General features: G+C 39.2%; 1 protein-coding gene across 6 annotated transcripts in view; it reads right to left on the bottom strand.

Moving 5' to 3' along the window:
- The window catches only part of ptpn4a (protein tyrosine phosphatase non-receptor type 4a), a 201,329-nt gene that overhangs the window by 5,760 nt on the left and 174,270 nt on the right, over positions 1 to 21,299 (bottom strand). The window contains exons 28-30 of one of the 6 annotated variants that reach the window (XR_011356618.1): positions 15,254 to 16,293; positions 15,092 to 15,124; positions 11,739 to 14,451 (exon numbers count right to left, since the gene is read on the bottom strand). Coding sequence is in view for 1 of the 6 variants with exons in the window: in XM_069934869.1 (XP_069790970.1) it covers positions 16,207 to 16,293 (87 nt within the window). In the remaining 5 variants the exon portion in view is untranslated. Of the gene's footprint in view, positions 1 to 11,738; positions 16,294 to 21,299 lie in introns of those variants that run through there. The other 5 variants (XR_011356617.1, XR_011356616.1, XR_011356615.1 and 2 more) reach the window with 5 other exon arrangements.

Here is a 21,299-nt window from a genome sequence, read left to right as displayed (position 1 = left end):
TCACAGCTCACAAGATAAAGGAGCAGTCTTAGGCCAATCAGCCCATCGAGTCTGCTCCATAATTCTATCCTCAGCTGATCCATCCTCCCATTCCCCAGCTTTCTCCCCATAACTTTGGATGCCCTGACGAATCAAATACCTGTCAATCTCTGGCTTAACAACCTTTCTTTTACAGTCGCCTGCGGCAACAAGTTCTACATCTCAATTTTAAATTGATGCCCTTTTATCCTGAAGTTGTGCCCTTTTGTCCTACCATAGGAAACATCCTTTCACATCTACCCTGACCAGGCCTTTCAACATTCAAAATGCCTCCATGAAGTCACCCCTCATCCTTCTAAACACCAACAAGCACAGTCCAAGAGCCGACAAATGTTCTTCATATGCTAACCCTTTCATTCCCGGTTTCATTCCAGTAAGTCTTCTCTGAACCCTTTCCAATGCCAGCACATCTGGAGATCAGTCACTGTGCTCATATCCTGTATATCTGGGTTACTGGGGTTCCAGGGGGATTCTTTATACTGGCACACTCCAGTGTTTATGTCCTGTTACTTTGAATCTTCAATGTATATAATTAATAAACTAGATTTCATTTATCTGAACACGCAACATGGTGTCAGAAGTGGGATTTCCCTGACTTTTCAAGGTTAATGTTTTTTGTTTGGGATTTGTGTTTTTTTTTAAATGAATGAGGACAACTAAGCCAGCCACAAGAGAAACATTAAAAATAGGTGCAGCAGTAGGCCATTAGGCCCTTCAATATGATCATGGCTGATCAGTACCTGGTTCCTGCCTTCTCCCCATACCCCCTGATCTCCTTAGCCACAAGGGTCAAATCTAACCTACTCTTAAATATTGACAAGGAACCGGCCTCAACTACCTCCTGTGGCAAAATATTCCACAGATCCACCACCCTCAGAGAATAAATTTTTCCTCATCTCAGTCCTAAAAAAAACTTTCCCCTTATCTTTAAACTGTGAGCCCTGGTTCTGTTTTTTCCCAGCATTGGAAACAACCTACTTGCGTCTTATCTGTCTAAACCCTTAAGAATTTTATGTTTCTATAAGATCCCCCCTCAGCCTTCTAAATTCCAGAGAATAGAAGCCTACTCTATCAAATCTTTCTTCATATGCAAGAATTTCCATCCCTGGTATTAGTCTTGTGAATCTTCTCTGCACCCCCTCGATGGCGAGGATGTCCTTCCTCAGATAAGGAGTTCCAAAATTGCATGCAGTACTCCAGATGTGGTCTCACCAAGGTCCTGTACAGTTGCAGCAGGATCTCTGTACTCCTGTACTCAAATCCTCTTGCTATGAATGCCAACATAGCATTCACCTTCCTCACCGCCTACTGTACCTGCATGCCCACTTTCAACGATTGACACACAGCAACACCCAAGTCTCTCTGCATCTCCCCTTTCCCTCAACAGATACCATTTAGATAATAGTCCTCTTTTCTGTTCTTACCTCCAAAGTGGTTAACCTCACATTTATCCACATTATATTGCATCTGCCACATCTTGGCCCATTTGCCTAACTTGTCCAAATCACTCTGCACCCTCCTAACGTCTTCAACACAGCCAACCCCGCTATCCAACTTCGTGTCGACTGCAAATTTTGAGATATTGCTATCTATTCCCACATCTAAGTCATTGATAAATATTATAAATAATTGTGGCCCCAGCACGGAGCCTTGTGATACCCCACTAGTCACTGGCTGCCATTCTGAAAAGAACCCATTTATATCTACTCTTTGCTTTCTGTCACTCAACTAATTCTCTATCCACCTTAATACCATACCTCCTATACCAAGCTCTTTATGTCTATACTCTAGTCTTCTGTGCGGAACCTTATAAAATGCTTTACTAAAGTCCAGATATACCACATCCACTGATTCCCCCATTTCCACTCTACTGGTAACATCCTCAAAAAACTCTAAATTCGCCAGACATGATTTTTCCTTCACATAACCTCTGTCTGATGATGTCACTACTTTCCAAATGTACTCCGATTGCATCTTTAATAACTGATTCTAGCACCTTCCCTATGACCGATGTCAGGCTAACTGGTCTGTAGATTCCTGGTTTCTCTCTCCCTCCACTCTTAAAGAGTGGGGTTATGTTGGTCACCCTTCAATCCTCATTAACTAATCTAGTATCTAAGGAGGTTTGAACAATTATCACTAATGCATCCACTATTTCCTGGGCTACTTCCTTCAGCGCTCTTGGATGCAGACCATCCAGCCCTGGGGATTTATTCCGTGCAATTTAGCTAATACAACCTCTCGACTTACAATTATTTCCTTTATACCTTCCCTCACATTAGGTCCCCGATCCTCAACAATTTCCTGAAGATTAGTTATGTCCTCCTTGGTGAAGACAGAACTAAAGTAGCCATTCAGACAGTCTGTATACCCTTGTTCCCCATGATTAACTCACCCGTTTCTGTCCGCAACGGACCCACATTTGTCTTAACTAACCTCTTTCTCTTAAAGTATCTATTAAAACTTTTACAGTCATTTTTTTTTAATGTTCCCCGCCAGCTTCTTCTCATAATCTCTTTTACCTTTCCTAATTAATCCTTTTGTCCTCCTCTGCAGAACTCTGAATTTCTCCCAATCACCAGAGGTACTCTGATTTCCTTTGTTAGCCACGGATGCACTACCCTCCTTGATTTATTCTTTTTACAAAATGGGATTTACATCTGTTGTACTTGCTCCAATCTATCCTTAAATGATTGCCATTGCATTTCTACTGTTAGTCCTTTAAGTACCATTTGCCAATCTATTTTAGCCAATTCACATCTCATACCATCAAAGTTACAGTAGTAAATATGGCAGATGGATTCCGAAGGCCCAACCCACTTGACTTTGATGCTAACATCTTCAAAAACTGTTGGATCTTTGAACAAGAATGTGATATTTTTGTTGCGATGACACACACTAACAAGCCAGCCATACTCAAACATAAATTCTCCTTAATCTAGTGGGATCGGTGGCCATTCAACATAAATGGTCTTTAGTGTACATGGGAGAAATTAGAGATCTTGATGAGAGAGGACCAATCCTCGTTCCTGTGGAATCCAAAGAGGATCCTGAATGCCTTAAGAGAAAATTTAGAGAGATTTGCAACCCTCAAACCGTTACTATCGAAAGGCACAAGTTCAACACACGAAATCAGAAAGCTAGTGAAACAATTGGCTCGTATGTCATTGACTTAAGAATCAAAGTGAAAAGCTGCAGTTTTGGAGTTCTCTGTGAGGAGCTTATTAGAGATAGACGAGCCTGTGGTATGACAAGATGAGAGAGGTGCTAGTGCGTGACAGTAATTTGACGTTAGCTAAGGCTATCTCCACCTGTCAAATTCATGAGATTACCAAAGAGCACAACAAAACTCTGGCTTCTCCACAGCACTCAGTCACAAATGTTGATGCAGTCCAGTCCAGTTTTATGAGAAAAAAAAGTATGAGACAAAAATAAAGAACCAGCCAAAAAAAATTGTGACACAGTATATTGCTATATTGTGCATACATTCAAATGGGGCTGGTCTCAGTCATCAAAAATGTTCATCAGTTAAGCCCCACTGAAGGTAATCTGTCACATCCAATTCAAGCTGACTATAGTGATCTTTTTTCTGGTGAGCTTGGAAATCTACCTGTAACCAATTCCATGATACTTGACCCGGAAGTGAGGCCAGTTGTTCATTTTGCACATCTCATTTCTGTGGCTTAGAAGGACAGAGTCAAACCGGAGTTACACAGGATGCAGGAACTAGGTGTCATCACTCTGGTTTCTGAGCCAACTGATTGGGTATCTTCTATGGATGCTACCAACAAAAAAGACAAACAAAGAATATGCGTCAATCCAAGAAACCTGAAGGCCAGATCACCCTAGAAGAAGTAGCCACACAAATGTCGAATGTAACAGTGTTTTCATTTTTAGATAAGAGTAACTCTTTTTGGCAGATTTCACTTGACCACAAATCGTCATTGCTGTAGAGCGCATTGAAAGAATCAAAGACTTGTTGACCCAAACCACGGCTTTTATTAACTAAAAGACTGGAGCATATCACATGTAGGTCGACCAGTCCAGAATGACCTGGTATGTCTTGGAGCAATCCTTTAAGACCTGCCAGTAGGTGTGGCCCTACACTACAATCTGTACATATACACATTGGTGATAGAATCTGTACTATCACAATTGCTAACTACCTTCAGCACTTGTTTTGGTTGCAACAGATTTCTATGGATGCCATTCAGACTCAACTCTGCTGGTGAAGTGTTCCAGCTCTCCATGAAAAAGATTTTTGCTGGATATCCCTGTGGAATCATAGTTGACGACGTAATTATTGGAGGAAAAAATGTGGAAGAACACGACGCCAACTTGAGAAAGGTGCTCAACCGTGCTAGAGAGGTGAACTTGAGGCTTAGTCCCCTCAAGTGCAGGTTCCAGCTGAACTAGGTCAGCTTTGTTGGCCAGGTTTTCACAAATGAAGGCCTCAAAGTTGACCCCTCCAAAACAAGAGCAATCAGTGAAATGCCAATACCAGCTCTGCAAAGATTCCTGGCATGGTCCACTATCATGGAAAATTTATTCCAAATTCCAGTCAGCTGACAGCTCCACTACGACAACTACTACACAAGGACAATGAATGGACTTAGCACGTGCAGCAGCAAAACACCAAAGAAGCACGTCCTGCCCGCTAGTTCTGTCTTATTACGATGTCAGTAAGCCGGTGACACTTACCATTGATGCTTCACAGTATGGCCTAGGTGCAGCCTGTTTGCAGGAAGGAAAACCCGTAGCCTAGGCTTCACGAACACTAACTGACACAGAAACCAGATATGGTCAGATCAAAAAAGAGCTGTTGGCAGTGGTTTTTGCATGTTTCAAATTTCTGGAAAGCCGGTGACCACAGAAACAGACCACCAGCCCCTGGTCATTAACTGAAGAAACCCAAACTTGCAGCACCAGCAAGACTACAAAGGATGATGTTACGACTTCAAAAGTACAGCATCACCTTTGTGTATAAAAGCAGAAAACAAATGTACCTGGCTGACACTGTCACGAGCTCCCAGGATTTCACAGTTCAGCAAGCTGACGAGGAAGACAACTTTGACGTGATGACAGTCAACTACATATCTTCTCGCTTAGAGGAGTTAAATAGACACATAGCAGATAACACAACCCTGCAGACACTCAGATCTATCATCAGACATGAGTGGCCCAGCAAACAACGTAGTCTTCCACATGCTGTTCTCCCTTATTTTTCTTTCAGAGACAAACTAACTATTGAAGACGGGGTCATCATGAAAGGCCAGAAAGCCGTCATTCTTGGGTCACTACGAAAGGAGTTCATCAGCATTATGCAGAGAGGGCATCCAGGTGCAGAAGCTACTAAATGGAGAGTAAAAAGCATAGTTTACTGGGCTACAATAACGAATGATATCAACAAAGAGATACAGTCATGCTCTGTTTGTAACAGCACAAAATCACACCAGCAAAAGGAACCACTCCTCCTTTACCAGTTCAAGACCTGCCTTGGTTGACCATGGTAACAGATATCTTTGAATGGTGTTGTCATCAGTATTTGGTGCTAGTGGACTCATATTCAGGCTGGTATGAGATTAACTTGCTTTGTGATGTTACCTCAGCAATGGTCACAAAACTCAAGACACTTTTCAATTCATGGAGCACTGCATATCCTCATATCAGACAATGTTAGACAGTTTACAAGCCAGCGATTCAAAGACTTTGTCATACAGTGGAACTTCACTCATGTCACCAGCAGCCCAGAGTATTCCCAGTCTAGAGGTCGAAGATGTCCTTGAATACTCTGGCTAGTTGGTTGGCACAGATTTTCAGCACCTTGCCAGGTACACTGTTAGGGCCTGATACCTTGCAAGGGCTCACCCTCTTGAATGATGTTCTAATGTCGCCCTCAGACACAGATATCATGGGATCCTCAACCTTTTCAGGGATTCTAGGAGGCACAGTTTATTTCTTCTCAAAGCAGCCATAGAAGGTATTCAGCTCATCAGGTCGTGGAGCATCACAGCCACTTATAGTGTTCACCTTCGCTTGGTCGGCGGTAATGGCTTGCACTCCCTGCCATAGCTGGCATGCATCTGTCTATCTCTAGCTTCCTCCGGAATTGCCATTTTGCTTTGGATCAGAAGTCGTACCTGGACTTTTTGTAAAGATCTCAATCCCTAGCCTTAAACACCATTGTTCTCGCCCTCAGCAGGTTGCGGATTCTGATTCATCCAGGGCTTCTGGTTGGGGAACATCCAGTCTGTGTGCATGGGCACATGCTCATCCACACACAAGTTGGTGACACCTGTTGCATATTCATTCAAGTCTACGGATGAGTTCTTGAATATGTTCCAGTCCACCGATTCAAAGTAGCCCTGCAGATGCTCCTCCGCCTCATTCGACCACACCTTCACTTCTGGTGCTGTGGTCTTTAGTCTCTGCTTATATGCCAGAAGTAGAAGTACAGCCAGATAATCAGATTTGCCAAAATGCAGTCATGGTATGACTCGGTATGCGTTCTTCATAGTGGTGTACCAGTGGTTGAGTGTGTTGGTTCCCCTGGTCTCGCATGTGATGTGTTGATGGTAGTTTGTCAGTCTTCTACAATTTAAGTCCCCCACAATGATTGGGAAGGCATCAGGATGAGCTATTTATCACAGTGATCAGTTCCTCCAGTGACAGCCTGACGTTAGCCTGGAGCACTGTGACCAGAATGATGGCAGTGAACTCTCTCAGCAGGTAGAATTGGCAACACTTGGTCATCAGATATTCCTGGTTGGGGGAGCTGGACTGGCACACGACCATCACGTCTGTGCACCATGAAGAATTGATGACACAAACATCACCTCCCCTGGTGTTCGATTAGCAGGATAGAGAGTGTAGCCCTTGGGCTGTGGTGCCTTGGCTGGAATGTGTCCACATTTAGCCATGTTTCCATAATGCACATCACACAGCACTCTCAGATGTCTCTCCGATGTTGAAGTCTGATTGGAGTTCATCAAATTTGTTCTCTAAGGACTGTATGTTTGCCAGGAGGATGGTAGGGAGCTGAAGCCTCAGGCCCGGCATCTCAACTTGACTTGTAGACCCCCCTCTCTCCTCTGTGTCCATGTGATCTTTACCTGGCTTGTGGGTCTGCTGCTGGAGCTGTTGTTGAAATGTTTAAGACTCCTGTGGAATTGTTAGGTACCCAAGTGAGCTGATTAAAAATTCCTCAGCCTGACAGAAATTGTCGGTTCTGCCGATTCCAAGTAATCTTAGGACCTCCATGCTGCCAGGTAAGTTTGATTTTATGTTCGATTTATAGGAATTCTGAACAGGATTATTTGATTATGCCAGTCAGAGATACTGGCAGAGTTTCCGCTGTAATGCACCATTTTGATCGACTTTTCTGGTTTCTGCTAGACCACTCCCTGTTCTTCCTCATTCCTCTCACCTTTCCTCCAGCTCGCCACCCCCTTCCCTCTACATTCACAGATCATGCAAAACACTAAATACCAGAAGCATCGGTTAAAAATGAGTGGTGGTTCACTCTTGATCCTGCCCATGGCTTTCAGTTGCTCGCCACAGCTGCTGTCCTGATCATTCCTTAAATAATGTTGACTGCGAGCAGGGACTTGGCCACAGGTGAGAGGTCATCCTGGTCTTCTGACTCTCAGTTGAGTTCAACAAGAAAGTCTGTGGACGCTGGTATTGAGTGCAGCAAACATGCTGGAGAAACTCTGGTCACGCAGTATCCACAGGAAGCATCAGGCCTGGGCTCTTCATCAAGTATAAGCAAAAGCAGGCAGGTACCTGAATAAAATTCCTCTTCCTCTCCTATCAGAGAGCTACCCTCTACCCCTTCATGCCACTCCAAGGAGAAAAGACCAATCCTCATAAGGGATGCTCTCCAATCCAAGAAACATTCTTATAAATCTTCTCGGCAACATCCACATCTTTCTTGTAATGAGGTGACCAGAATGGAAAATATTGCAACTGGGATCTAACCAAACTAGAAAAAAACTGTAACATTACCTCACGACGCTTAAACTTGATCCCATAGCTAATGAAGGTCAGGACACCTTCTTAACCACACTATCAACCTGGGTAGCAGTTTTGAGTGTTACGGACACAGACCGCAAGATCACTCAGATCATGCACTCTATTCAGAGTCCTCCCATTAACACTGAATTCTGCCAAATTTGACAGACTGAAATGAACCACTTCACACTTTTCTGGATTAAACTTCATCTGCCATTTCTCTGTCTAGCTCTACATCCTATCCCTTTGGCAACCCTCCAAACTATTCACAATACAACTCACTTTTGTGTCATCCTCAAACTTACTAACCCACCTTTCCACTTCCATGTCAAAATAACAGAGGAGGGGTCCCAGAACAGATCCCTGCAGAACACCTCTGGTCACTGACCACCATGCAGAATTCAAACCATCTACAACAACCCTCTCCCTTCTCTAGGCAAGCCAACCCACAAAGCAAGGCCTTGTTAGACCCTATGCCTCCTTATCTTCTAAATGATTCTTATATGGGAGTCCTTACTGAAATCCATATACACAACAACCATTGCTTTACCTTCAATGTTCTTTATTATATCCTCAAATATTTCAATCACAACCTTCCCTTTACAAAACCATGCTGATGATCCCTAATGAGATCCTGTCTCTCAGGATCTTCTCCAACACTTTGTCCACTATTGAAGTAATACTCTCTATCTCTTGAGTTATCTCTACTCCCTTTCTTGAATAAGGGAACAAATTTGCAACCCTCCAATCCTTAAGTACTTCCCCTGTCCCCTCTGATGATGAGAAGATCATCATCAGTATCTCAACAATCTCCTTTGCTTCCCATAATAGTCTGGGATATATTTTGACTAGTCCTGGCAACTTATCCAACTTCATGCTTTTGAAAAGCTCCAACACATCCTTTAAAAAAAAAAAAAAATCTCAACATGCTTGTGACCCTCCACTTTAAGTCATCCTCATAATTGGCAAGGTCCTTTTCTCTGGTGAATACTGAAGAAAGGTATTTATTAAGAACCTCCACGAGCTCCTCCAACTCTATGCACACATTTCCACCATCGCCCTGATGGGTCCTATCCTCGCACGGCTCATCCTCTTGTTCTTCACATACTTGTAGAACAACTTGGGGGTTTCCTTCATCCTACTTGTTAAGGCCCTCTTTCTCATGGCCCCTTCTAGTTCGCCTAAATCCTTTAAAGCCATTTCTGAGCAATCTTGTAATTCTCTTGAGCTCTATCAGTTCCTATCTTCAACCTTGTGTACCTTTTACTTTTCTTAACTAGATGTTGAACATCCTTTGTACACCATGGTTTTCACCTTCCCACTCATTCCTTGCCTCAATGGAATATACTTGTGCAAAGGACCATGCAAATGTTCTCTGAACATTTGCCACATTTTTTCTGCCCTTTTCTGAGTATATCTGCTCCAAATTTATGATCCAAAGCTCCTGCCTACACCATCACATTTCCCCTATTCCAATTATATGTTTCCTCAAATTGTCAATTCATCATCTTCTCAGCACTTTGGTAGAGTATGATCACTTTCTCTGAAAATATTCACCCGATGAGAGATCTGACGCCTAACCTGGTTCTTTCCAAATAGCAGGACAAGTATTAATAGAGGTATTTGAGATTATGAGGGGAAATCGGTTTAAAGTAGGTGGAGGAAAATTTAGGGGAGATGTCAGAGATGAGTTTTATTTTAAAACACAGAATGGTGGGTGCCTGGAAGGCATTGCTGGAAGTTGATGGCAGTTGGTACAAGAGGGACATTCAAAAAGGCACTTAGATAGGCATGTGGATGTAAGAAAAAAAAAGAGGGTTACGTCTTTGAGGTATGGAAAAATTAGATGGCTGTGGAGTAGGCTTCCATAGATTGGCCCAATGTTGTGGGCTGAAGGGACTGTACTGTGCTGTAATGTTCAACAAGCATGGCCTCTCTTCATGTTGGCATATTTACATAGTGTCAGGCAACCTTCCTGAACATGCTTAACAAATTCCACTCCAGTCAAATCCTTCACTCAAAGATGGTGCCAAGTTATATGAAGAAAGTCACCCATCACTACCTTATTATTTTTGCACTTTTCTGGGATCTACCTCCCTATCTGTTCCTTGATGCCTCTTTTACTATTTGGATTCCTATAATATGCACCGAGTAGGGTTATTTCCACTTTCTGTTCCTTCCACCCACAGTAGATGATCCCTCCACTTCCCCTGAATCCCTGATCAAAAACAACACTCTCCCACCTCTTTTACCTCATTCCCTGGCCTTTTTGAAACTTCTCAAGCCCAGCATGTTCAGAAGCCATTCCTACCCTGAGACAGCCAAGCCTCAGTAATGGCTACAAGGCATTCCATGTATATGCTCTATTCCTCATACTCCTTGCAGTGAAGCACACACATTTCAACCCATCCAACTTGCGGCATTTATGTTTTATTCACTCCTGTCCTTCTTCAGTCTCAACATGCATAACATTTACCATTTCAGCAACTGCTCCATCATCTGACCTGACACTGTTTATGAAGGTGATGAACACACTACATTTGACTATGGAGCTGAGGAATTTACTGATGTACACACCACAGATGGCTATTGTAATTTAAAGCAAATCAGATACACAACTTGTAAAAAGAGGGCATTGAATACAATAACCGATGAATCTTTCTTTAGATTTTAGCTGGAATGACTTGTCCAATTCTGGGAAAGATCTCAAGGCTCTGGAAAGGGCAGAAAAGAGAATCAACAAGATGATAGCAAAGATGGTGGTCAGGCAGCTTCCGCTCTCTAAATAGAGTGGAAGAGACTGGGATTGTTTGAATAAATGCGCAGGGAGACCCAATTAGGATTTAAACTAATTTTGAACAAAGAGAACGACTGAAGCAGAATAGCAAAATGGTCACAGCAATAAGGAAGATGATATAATAAAACAAGTAGGTCAATAAACAATGTCACCACCAAAAGGAAAGGAATTAGATTTTTATTTTCTCTCTCCCAACATTCTACACACCCTCTGATAGGATCAGGAACATGATGCTGAACGGTTGGTGAAAGAAAATTCCGTAAGAGTTTTCATGGAGAGTTGGACATGTACTTGTAAAATTGACTTTTGGAATTTATGGGAAAATAATCTGAATAACTGGACCAAATTGAATAATTTTTATTGAATCTAACACAGGTACATCAGATTGAATGGCCTCGAGTTCTTCTTCTAATATGTGCGGCGTTTGGGGGTGGGGGGGCAGCAGGAACAATCAGGAATGTCAAGTACACATAACAATCCCAAAAGACATTAATTCAGATATTATTCAAATATGTTGTTTATTCAGATTCTCTATATTTTTAATGATGCAGAGTAGCCATGGACCCAAATGTAGCAATTTATGTCTTAAAGTGCATTCTTTTAAATGTTTCTTGATAATCTATTAAAAGCTTTTAAAAAAAGTGCCTAAAACCTCATGCATTCAAGTGGAACAGGTTAAATCCTCCCCCTCAACTGACTACATAACTTGTCTTTTAACGAAGTGGAATTGCAGTTGCAGCAGATAGCTGAAGGAAAGCAGTTAGAGCCTTTCTCAAAGCTCTATTTACGCTGAGATGCTTCTTTAAATGCTCAAACTTGTTCGCAAAAGATAGTAAAATTCACTGACATGTCTAACTACATGAAGATTTTGGTGTACTCTCTTGCCCCATCCTCTGATTAATCTCAGCATAAAAATGAAAAAAGACAAATATTAGCCAGCCAAAACAAAATCGCAACTACAGATTGCTGTTTAAACCAGGTTTTTACTGTAATAAAATGCAAGATTAACTGTACATGCTATAGTTATGTACAGAATCAAATTAACCCTGATTCAAATGTACAGAAAAAAAATTGAATCTTATGAAGTACCAGCTAAAACTGAAATGTTAATAAACAAAATTTACAAAATTTTAGTTAAATGTAAGTACAGCTGCCACTTCAAAACAAACTCACAAGTGCTACACTTTAAATTACGTAAGCACATTTTATTGTAACAGAGCAATTAAAGAGTCACAATTAAACTATTAAGTTTGTACCTAATTGAGACAATTCTGGTCGAGTGAAATTAAATACATATGCACAAAAAATGAGAAAAGAAAATCATACATAGAATTTATAATTCCCCTTCCTCCCTCCTTATCCCAATCAAGTGACTGGTCACTTGTACCATGTTGGTACTGCATCAATTAACCCTTTTTACAGCTGATACCCAATAAGTAAGTAACTTGTTGGATAACAGCAAAAGGTATGAATTGCTTCAAATTTAGAAATGAAATGAATAAGGCTTTAAGCTCACAAGCTATAAAAGCTCACTTTTTCACATTTTTCCAGTGTCAATAAAATTCAAGTGAAGGCTTAAAAAGCCATGAAAAGTAGGAAAAGCATTCCTAATATAAACACGTACAGTACCAACAATATTTTTAGGCAGTTTGAAAGCAGCATAAAATCAAATTTGTCCTAAAAATTGAAATTAGATTTTACTAAAATTAAAATCATGTGCAGTTTAAATTGTAGGGTCAGGCACAGTTTTACTTTCATTTACAGAAAAGCATGTCATTGACAGTATTATGCATATTTATTATGACATCTTTAATCTGCATGTTCTACACAATTGGTCATCCTGGGCACTTTTAAAAGATAACATTTTGGAAGCTGCAAGAATAATTAGAATCAAAATTATGCATGGGCAATGTAAAACAGACCAAAAGTATTATTTTTCTTTTCCTTTTTCACTACTTTGGAGTGTTGGCTCAATTGTGAGGTAACAAATCAATGACTCAGACTTTATGGAATTTGTCACTTCTACTTATAACATTAAGGTAAGACTCCAACGCTGGCAGCATTTCAGTCATTACTATCATTTTAAACTTCACAATCAGAAGCACTAATGGGAGTCTCAAATACATTGTTCTTAAATTAATTGCAGCCATTTCAAATAACTGGTCTGGTGATAAAATATTTATTTAGCTCTGCTCCACAGATTGCCCAGATCACATCTTTGTTAGAATATTGAAAGAGCCCTGATGTGATCAAATTAAGCAATCCTATCTTCACATCTGCTGCCTTGCTAATAAGCAATGTCCTTAAAAACGCTGCTAAAACACAAACTACCACTCTGAAATACGTTGTACTGTTCAAAAACTTTATAAAGTACAGGTTAATCTTGTACCCAGTCAAGTATCCTGACCTACAGATGCAATTAACAGTATTGAGAATAAAGGAGAGGAACAAGATTAAATTTTGAACAGCCCGATTGGTGGTGAATACCAGTTGATACAAGTTACTGACAGTAAAATAATACCAAACTGACAAAGCTCTCAAACCACTCATTTCTTTTAGCTGTGAGAATTTGGTACAGTTCTGAAATTACAAGGCTACTCTCTTTTCAGTATCAAATATTAAATCTATGTAGTACCACAGACAGGTGCATATATTTTTTTTAAAAACTGTTAGATCTAATTGCCTAATCCATAGCTTAATCAACCAGTGTGCATTCTTTGAAGCTCCATACACAATGCAAAAGATTAGGGCTTAGCATTTATGTGTGAAATCAAATTATTTGATAATTCAGTCAGTAGTATACTGTAATATAAAGTGCCCTCAATATTACTTAAGGAAATTTGTAGTTTACTTTCAAATGTTTAAACTGCAAAATGATCGAAACATTAAACCTGCATAATTACAGTCAGCAAGCAATAGAGAAATTAACCTGTACAGCTTGAATTGGCACAGAACTGACAGTTTCAATAGTATTGCTCTTATTTACATTTTAAATGCTTTTTAACCTGCAAAATATTCTTCAATGGAAAGTTACAAACTTTTTAATTTTTAAGTTTTATACAAACGGTATGAAAAATATTTATCCTTAAAATCCAAGTCATTCTCTACCGCTTGCAATTCTGCATGTTTGATAGATACATTCACGTTCATTTTACAGCATGACACGACAACTAAGATCAAATCATGTGCCTCCTTTAAGGTAATCCAATAAAAATAACACTGCAGTTATGCACAACCAAGGAGAGCAAAAAAAAAATGAAAAGGAAAGTAAGGTTGTGCATGGCTTTAACTTTTGTTCTCTCCAACCCAACTGCTTACTTGCTTCGGAAACCCTGATGAGGTGTATGGAATTACATTGTGCTAATGGTATGAATGGTACTCAATTTGACAGCATTATTTACAGCTGCAAATAGTACAAAACATTACTACACACAAGAACAGATGTGCAGATATTTAGACAAGGATAAATTGAACAGTCACTCATCCATTCTTATTCTCTGGCAAAAGCCTGATTTTTAATGAGGTTCATACTGGAATACTGACCAGCAAAACTGCAATATCCATCAACATATCATTTTGGCGGTCCCAATCTCCTCTGGATCCTGCAGAGTCGAAAATATATATTCTTTTCCTTTTTTCTATATGCCATTGTTTAATAAAAAGTGTACAAGATTCACAAAAGAGAAAAGTAGTGATGTGCTAAATTAATTTAAACTTAATTTTCATTTAACATTTCCCAATTATGTGCATATATACATATCACAGTTATAAACGCCCAGTTATTAATGTGCATCTCCAATCTCATAAAATAACCCCATGTAGATCTTCTACAATAACCCACATAATTTAAAAATGTATTTGGATATTTCCACCACCTGAAGCCACTCTAAAAACAATTAGGATGCAAGCAGTGGAACGATCCACTGATGTTAACAATGTGAAGTCAGGGGAGCAAGTGATTGCTGGAATACTGACCGCAAATCTGCAACATCCATCAGCATATCATAACTTACTAATTTATTATTACATTTATAACTACTGTGCTTTGTACTGTTCAGTACTTCAATTTAGTGTCTTACTATAAAACCCACCTCTTTTGGGTGCAAAGCTAGTGCTGGTAACAGAAATAAAATTAAAATGGCACACAATAAGGCAAGCTTATTCGCTGAACCAGTAGGGGAGGTGTGCACCCATCAATAAGTGCCTAGGAAACAAACTTATAAAAAAAATAAAAGCACACACCTTTCCCTGTGGCACTTCACTGCAGGATCAAACCTGTGGAGAATGAGCACTGTTTATATTTAATGTCCATTAAAATCAGGTAAAAATTTCACCACCTGAACTAAATGTGAATTCAAGTCTTTGGAGTAGATTGTCCTAGCCAATATGCATCATGTAACTAACCTGTAACCAGCACTTGGATTCTAATATCTTGATAGGAAGAAGGTGCTTGAGGTCAAATTTCTTAATACAGATATTTACATTTTAGGCTCTAATCCTTAGTGTTGTCCTGATCACTGCTGGTCTGCAAAAACAAATGTCAGAATTTAAATATTCCTGATGTCCACACTCATTCAGGAGTGATGGCACTCAAGTGCTGGAAGAACAAGATTTTTTTAAAAATCAGGGAACAGAGGAGAATATATATTGAGTGACTGCTCTCGGCTCATCAATTAAACAGCTGCACATCGAAATCTGAAAGTGAGACAAATTTGGGCCATTTTGACTAATAAGTGCTCACTAAACCTTACCTTTGATTATATTCTATATTACAGAACACAACCTTGGGATGAGAGTTTTATTTTTAGGTTAGTCAAGGCAGCATGAAAACAATTGATAGTTAAAAATGGTAATTCCATGCCAGTGCACACTTTTGGGTTCATGAACACCTCTGTACAGGGTCTAGTAAAGATGGTCAAGTCAATTTCATGAACAGAAAAGATATATCTTAAAAAGTGGCTATTTGAATAGGTTCCATCAGTTAAACCAGCAAGCAAGAGGACATACTCATAGGCAGATGTGGGATAAGTCATTTAGGTAGTACTGCCTCTTGGCACTACAGAGGAATCCAAAAGCTGACAATCTCCCTGAACAAAGCCAGAGCAGTGGACAGAGCATTTCAGAATTGAGGGCAGTTGTGATCATGTCAATTGTTGTCAGTATGATCACACACGCAGAAACTATCATTTCTTTTTGAACATAAAGTGCAACAGTGCTTAGATTTTCAATGTCCATGCTCCAGTTTGCCAAGCTTCCAAACATCAAACTCTCATCAGGGCAGCATGTTGTGCAAGCACATTACGAGACAACAAACGTTTCCAGCAAACCAGTTTCAACAACAAGGTCTTTTCCTCAAGTTAATTGTACAGTGTTGACTGCAACGGTTTCACAATGCCTTCTTCGTAAACCCTCATAATAGCTTCACAAACAAACTTGTATTGGCTCTGTGGAAAAAAGAGAAAAATATTTTGAATTCATATGGACTTCAAGCATTTCTTGCAAAATAAATGTTTGGATTTCATTGTTACTTCAGGATCTTATGGAATTCTCCAATTCCTTGCCTCCTGATCTAGATGCCAGTAAATGAAAACATCCCATTCCACTGCCTACTCCAGACATTTTGCCGATAATGATTCGCAAATATAGAAGACTGGGCAGATGGACCCCATGGGGGAGCACTGAGACTTTGTTGGACGCGCATAGGTTTGCCACTCAATCCATGCTCAGTTCACTGTCACCACCTACACCAGTGTAGGTATGCCAGGTTGTCAGTGTAAGGAAGATGCACAGAGGGCCTGACCGGGTCACTTGAGTCAGAGCTAGTGGGATGGAGAAAGGATATGGAGGGGCAAGATGGCAGCCAGTGAAGTGACCCGGTCGTGGCCTAGTCACAACAGCTGCTTTGAATAAAGTTTCAATAAAGTTGCGAAGGAATAAAACAGAGGTGCCCAGGATGAAGAGTCAGATGATGTCGCTTGCCGCTGGGTGACTCTCCCAAAGTGTCTCCCTATCCCTGACTAGCAAGAATCTTTATCATATTATTAAGTATACAAGTAAAGCTTTATCTGTAAAATTCAGGGGTTAATCATAATGGCAGCAGCTAGTGCAACACTGCTACAGCACCAGCAACTGGGGTTCAAATTTAAATTTTGCAAATTAAGGGGAATTACCCAATGTATGTGAACTTTACAAAACTAAAGACGACAATGTCAATTTTTTTCAAGTTACTTACACTGTCTTTTGTCTTCAAATCGTGTATTCTTAATGCACTATATTAGTTTGGCAATGAAAGAGCAGTGTTGGATTAAAGCAACTGGATGCCCTGGACTAGGAAACCTTGGGAGGCTCAAACTTAATAGCATCTGATAATAAGAAACAAAATCTTGTTCTCTTCTTTATCTACTCAATTTAAGTAGAATATTGCTGTAATTTCAGCATTGATAAAAAGATTGTTTATAAATTTATAACATTTAATATGTTTACAAAAGTATGGAATTAATGAAGATGTTCACACTGAATATTCATAGCTATATTTCAACATTACACCATATACAAAGTCAGAACAGTTTCTTTCGCACTTTTTTTGGATGCCAACTTATTAATTATGTCATTAAAATCATTAAGTGGCAGTTTATCATTTTCTATGCAGAGAATTCTCAGATCAGACAGGTGATCTTGGGACATTGTTGACCATAGATCATTTTTATATATATTATTTTTTTTATTTTCACACTGTGAATCATTCAACCAAAATATGTACAAACGTATCTCATTAAATTTACACAGTGGTCTTTTCTCCCCTTCTCTCCCCCCCTTTTCCCTCCCTCCCCTCTACCCACCCCCCTCCAATACCCATAAATATTCAACATATACAATAAAACCATAAAACAATATTTTCACACAAAGGAAAATAAACAAGAAAAAATGTGTCATCTATTTATTACGCACTGAATCGCGTCGTTTTGTCTTCTTATAATTTTCATTCTCATTTTAGAGGACTGAGGTCATAGGCAAGCTCTCACTGATTTGTTCCATGTATGGTTTCCACATTTGTTCAAACATTGTGACTTTATTTTTTAAATTGTATGTTATTTTTTCAATGGAATACACTTATTCATTTCCACGTACCACTGCTGTATACTCATGCTCTCTTCCATTTCCAAGTTGACATTAGACATTTTTTTGCTATCTCTAAGGCTATCATAATGAATTTTTTTTGCACTTTATCCAATTTGAGGCCTAATTCTCTCCTTCTTATGTTACTTAAAATAAATATGTTTTTTTTTTGGTATGTTATTTTTTGTAATTTTATTTAGTATCTGATTTAATTCTTCCCAAAACGTATTTACTTTCGTACATGCCCAAGTTGCATGAAATGTTGTTCCCATTTCCTTCTTACAGCGAAAACATCTATCTGATAATGTTGAATCCCATTTTTTTCAATTTTTGAGGAGTAATATATGCCCTGTGTAACCAATTATACTGTATCATGCATAACCTGATGTTTATTGTATTCTTCATAGTTCCAGAACACAACTTTTCCCATACTTCATTTTTTATCTTTATATTTAGATCCTTTTCCCACTTTTGGCAGTTCAATTTTAGCTAAAAATTCCTCTATTTTATCATCTTTCCCCTCATTCTCAGTTTGATACAATTGTTCATAAAATTAATTAAAATTTTCATTAATCTCTGTTGGATTATATGTAATTTGCTTATCCTTTTACCTTGATGCCAGTATCGTTCTTTTAGCTTGTTCTAAGTTGCCAGGCTAATATTTTATGCATCTTTTCTCCCAGTTGGTAATACTTTTGCTTTGTTTTCATTCTGTTCTTCTCCACCATGTACATTTGTAATGTTTCCCATTTAATTTTTTTGTCCGCCAATTCTCTCCTTTTCATTATATCATCCCTTTTTACTAATTCCTTTTGTGCACTTACTATCTCCCTTTCCAACTGCTCTATTTCCCGATTGTAATCCTTTTTCATCTTAGTCACATAACTTATTATCTGCCCTCTAATGAAGGCTATCATTGTGTCCCATAATATAAATTTGTCTTTCACTGATCCTCTGTTTATTTCAAAATATGTTTTAATTTGGTGTTCAATAAACTCCCTAAATTCCTGTCTTTTAAGTAGCATGGAGTTTAACCTCCATCTATATGTTTTTGTGCGATGTCCTCCAGTTCTATTGCTAATAATAGGGGTGAATGATCTGACAGTAGTCTAGCTTTATACTCAGTTTTCCTAACTCTCCCTTGAATATGGGCTGACAACAAAAACATATCAATCCTTGAGTAAGTTTTGTGCCTACTCGAATAATATGAAAATTCCTTCTCTCTTGGGTGTTGCCTCCTCCATATATCTGTAAGTTTCATTTCATGCATTGATTTAACCATAAATTTGGCTACTTTATTCTTTTTACTTGTCTTTTGTCCAGTTTTATCTAACATTGGGTCCAAATTAAGGTTAAAATCCCCTCCTATTAATATAGTTCCTTGTGTGTCTGCAATCTTCAAATAAATATCCTGCATGAACTTTTGATCCTCCTCATTAGGTGCGTATATACTGAGCAAATTCCAAAATTCTGAGTATATCTGACACTATCATTGCATACCTCCCTGCTGGATCTACTATTTCCTCTATTTTGATTGGTACATTTTTGTTATCTAGTATGGCTACACCTCTAGCTTTTGAATTATACGATGCTGCCGTTACATGTCCTCCCCAGTCTCTCTTTAGTTTGTTATGTTCCACTTCAGTTAGATGAGTTTCTTGCTCAAATGCTATATATTTTTTTCTTCTTCAATAAATTTAGTAGCCTCTTTTAATTTGGTTATGTATTCTATTGATGTTTATAGTCATATATTTCAACATGGCCATCTTATATCTTGTATACATCTCTTTTCCACCTTTTTGCCACCTCCATCCCCCTTTCCCCCATTTTGATCTCTTAGTTTTCTCTTTTTGCACTTAATATACGACAACACATTTAAGACAAAGTACCACCGGAGTTCCCACATCCAATAATACCTTAACCCCAAAAGTCCCTCCCTCTCTGAGACACCCCATACCCCTTGCCAGGCAACCACAACTCCCCTTTTCATTTGGGTTGCGATCTTGTTCACAGCGTCAACTGATTTTGCAGTGACGGTTATTCCCCCTTCACCCAGCCCTCTCCAGAAAACACTTTTTTAAAAAACACATAACAAAGCTCTCTCTCTCTTCCTTTTTTCCCCTTACTCCTTCCTTCCCTTCTCTTTTCCCTCTTTAGTTCTTTATATATACATTGTTTTTATATCTTTATATATACTTTATTGCCATTCTTCATTCTTGTTACATCTTTTCTCGTGTCCTGCAAACGTTCTGCAAATTCTTGCGCTTTCTCTGGATCAGAGAACAGTCTGTTTTGCTCCCCGGGTATAAATATTTTAAGCATGGCTGGATGTCTTAACATGAATTTGTAACCTTTTTTTCATAAAGTTGATTTCGCTGTATTAAATTCTTTCCTCCTCTTTAAGAGTTGAAAACTTATGTCTGGGTAAAAAAATATTTTTTGACCCTTGTATTCCAATGGTTTATCATCTTCTCCAATTTTATTCCTTGCCCGTTCCAGTATATTTTCTCTTGTCGTGTATCTCAAAAATTTTACTAAGATGGATCTTGGTTTTTGATGTGCTTGTAGTTTCCGAACTAATGCTCTGTGTGCCCTTTCTATTTCCATTTCTTCCTGCATTTCTGTCATTTCCAGGACCTTCGGGATCCATCCTTTTATAAATTCCTTCATGTCTGTGCCTTCTTCAGGCCCACTATTTTTATGTTGTTTTGCCTACTATAATTTTCCTTCCAACATATCAATTTTCTGAAATAACAACTCTTGTGTCTCTAATTTTTTTGTCACTTTCTTCCAATTTTTCTCTTGTCATTCACTTCCATTTCTACAGCCGTTTCCCACTCTTCCACACTCTCTACTCTTTTCCCTGACGGATCTATTATTTCCTCTATGCAAAGTTCTAACCTTTGCATTTTATCTTCTATTCTTTTCATTTTCCTTTTAATTGCATTAAACTCTAAAGATAACTATTCTTTTAGTGATCTCATTTGTTCTTCAAAAAAGACTATCTATATTCTGTTCATCAATTTTACCTTTTATTTCTCTTTGTCCATTAGTTTTACCTTCTATTTCTCTGTGAAGATCTTGGTCTTCTTCCTCTTTGTGCCTGTGTCTCTTCTGTTTTTCCCGATGAGCTGCTTGTACCTCTTTGTTGGGCCTCTTCTTGCTGTTCCTCCCCTCTTGGGCTGCTCGCCTGTTGTGCTTCTTGACGTTGGTCTTCTTGTCGATCTTTCCTCCATTTGTCTTCCACCTCTGTTTTGTCACACCCTCTTCTGCTGTCTTCCTTATCCTCCAGCTGAGAGCTCTGGTGTCGGGCGTCTCTCAGCTGCATGGTCTG

This window comes from Narcine bancroftii, chromosome 4 (genome assembly GCF_036971445.1).
Source record: "Narcine bancroftii isolate sNarBan1 chromosome 4, sNarBan1.hap1, whole genome shotgun sequence".
NCBI classification, from domain to species: domain Eukaryota; kingdom Metazoa; phylum Chordata; class Chondrichthyes; order Torpediniformes; family Narcinidae; genus Narcine; species Narcine bancroftii.
Note: the sequence above shows the minus strand (reverse complement) of the source record. Positions and strands in the feature narration are given on the sequence as shown.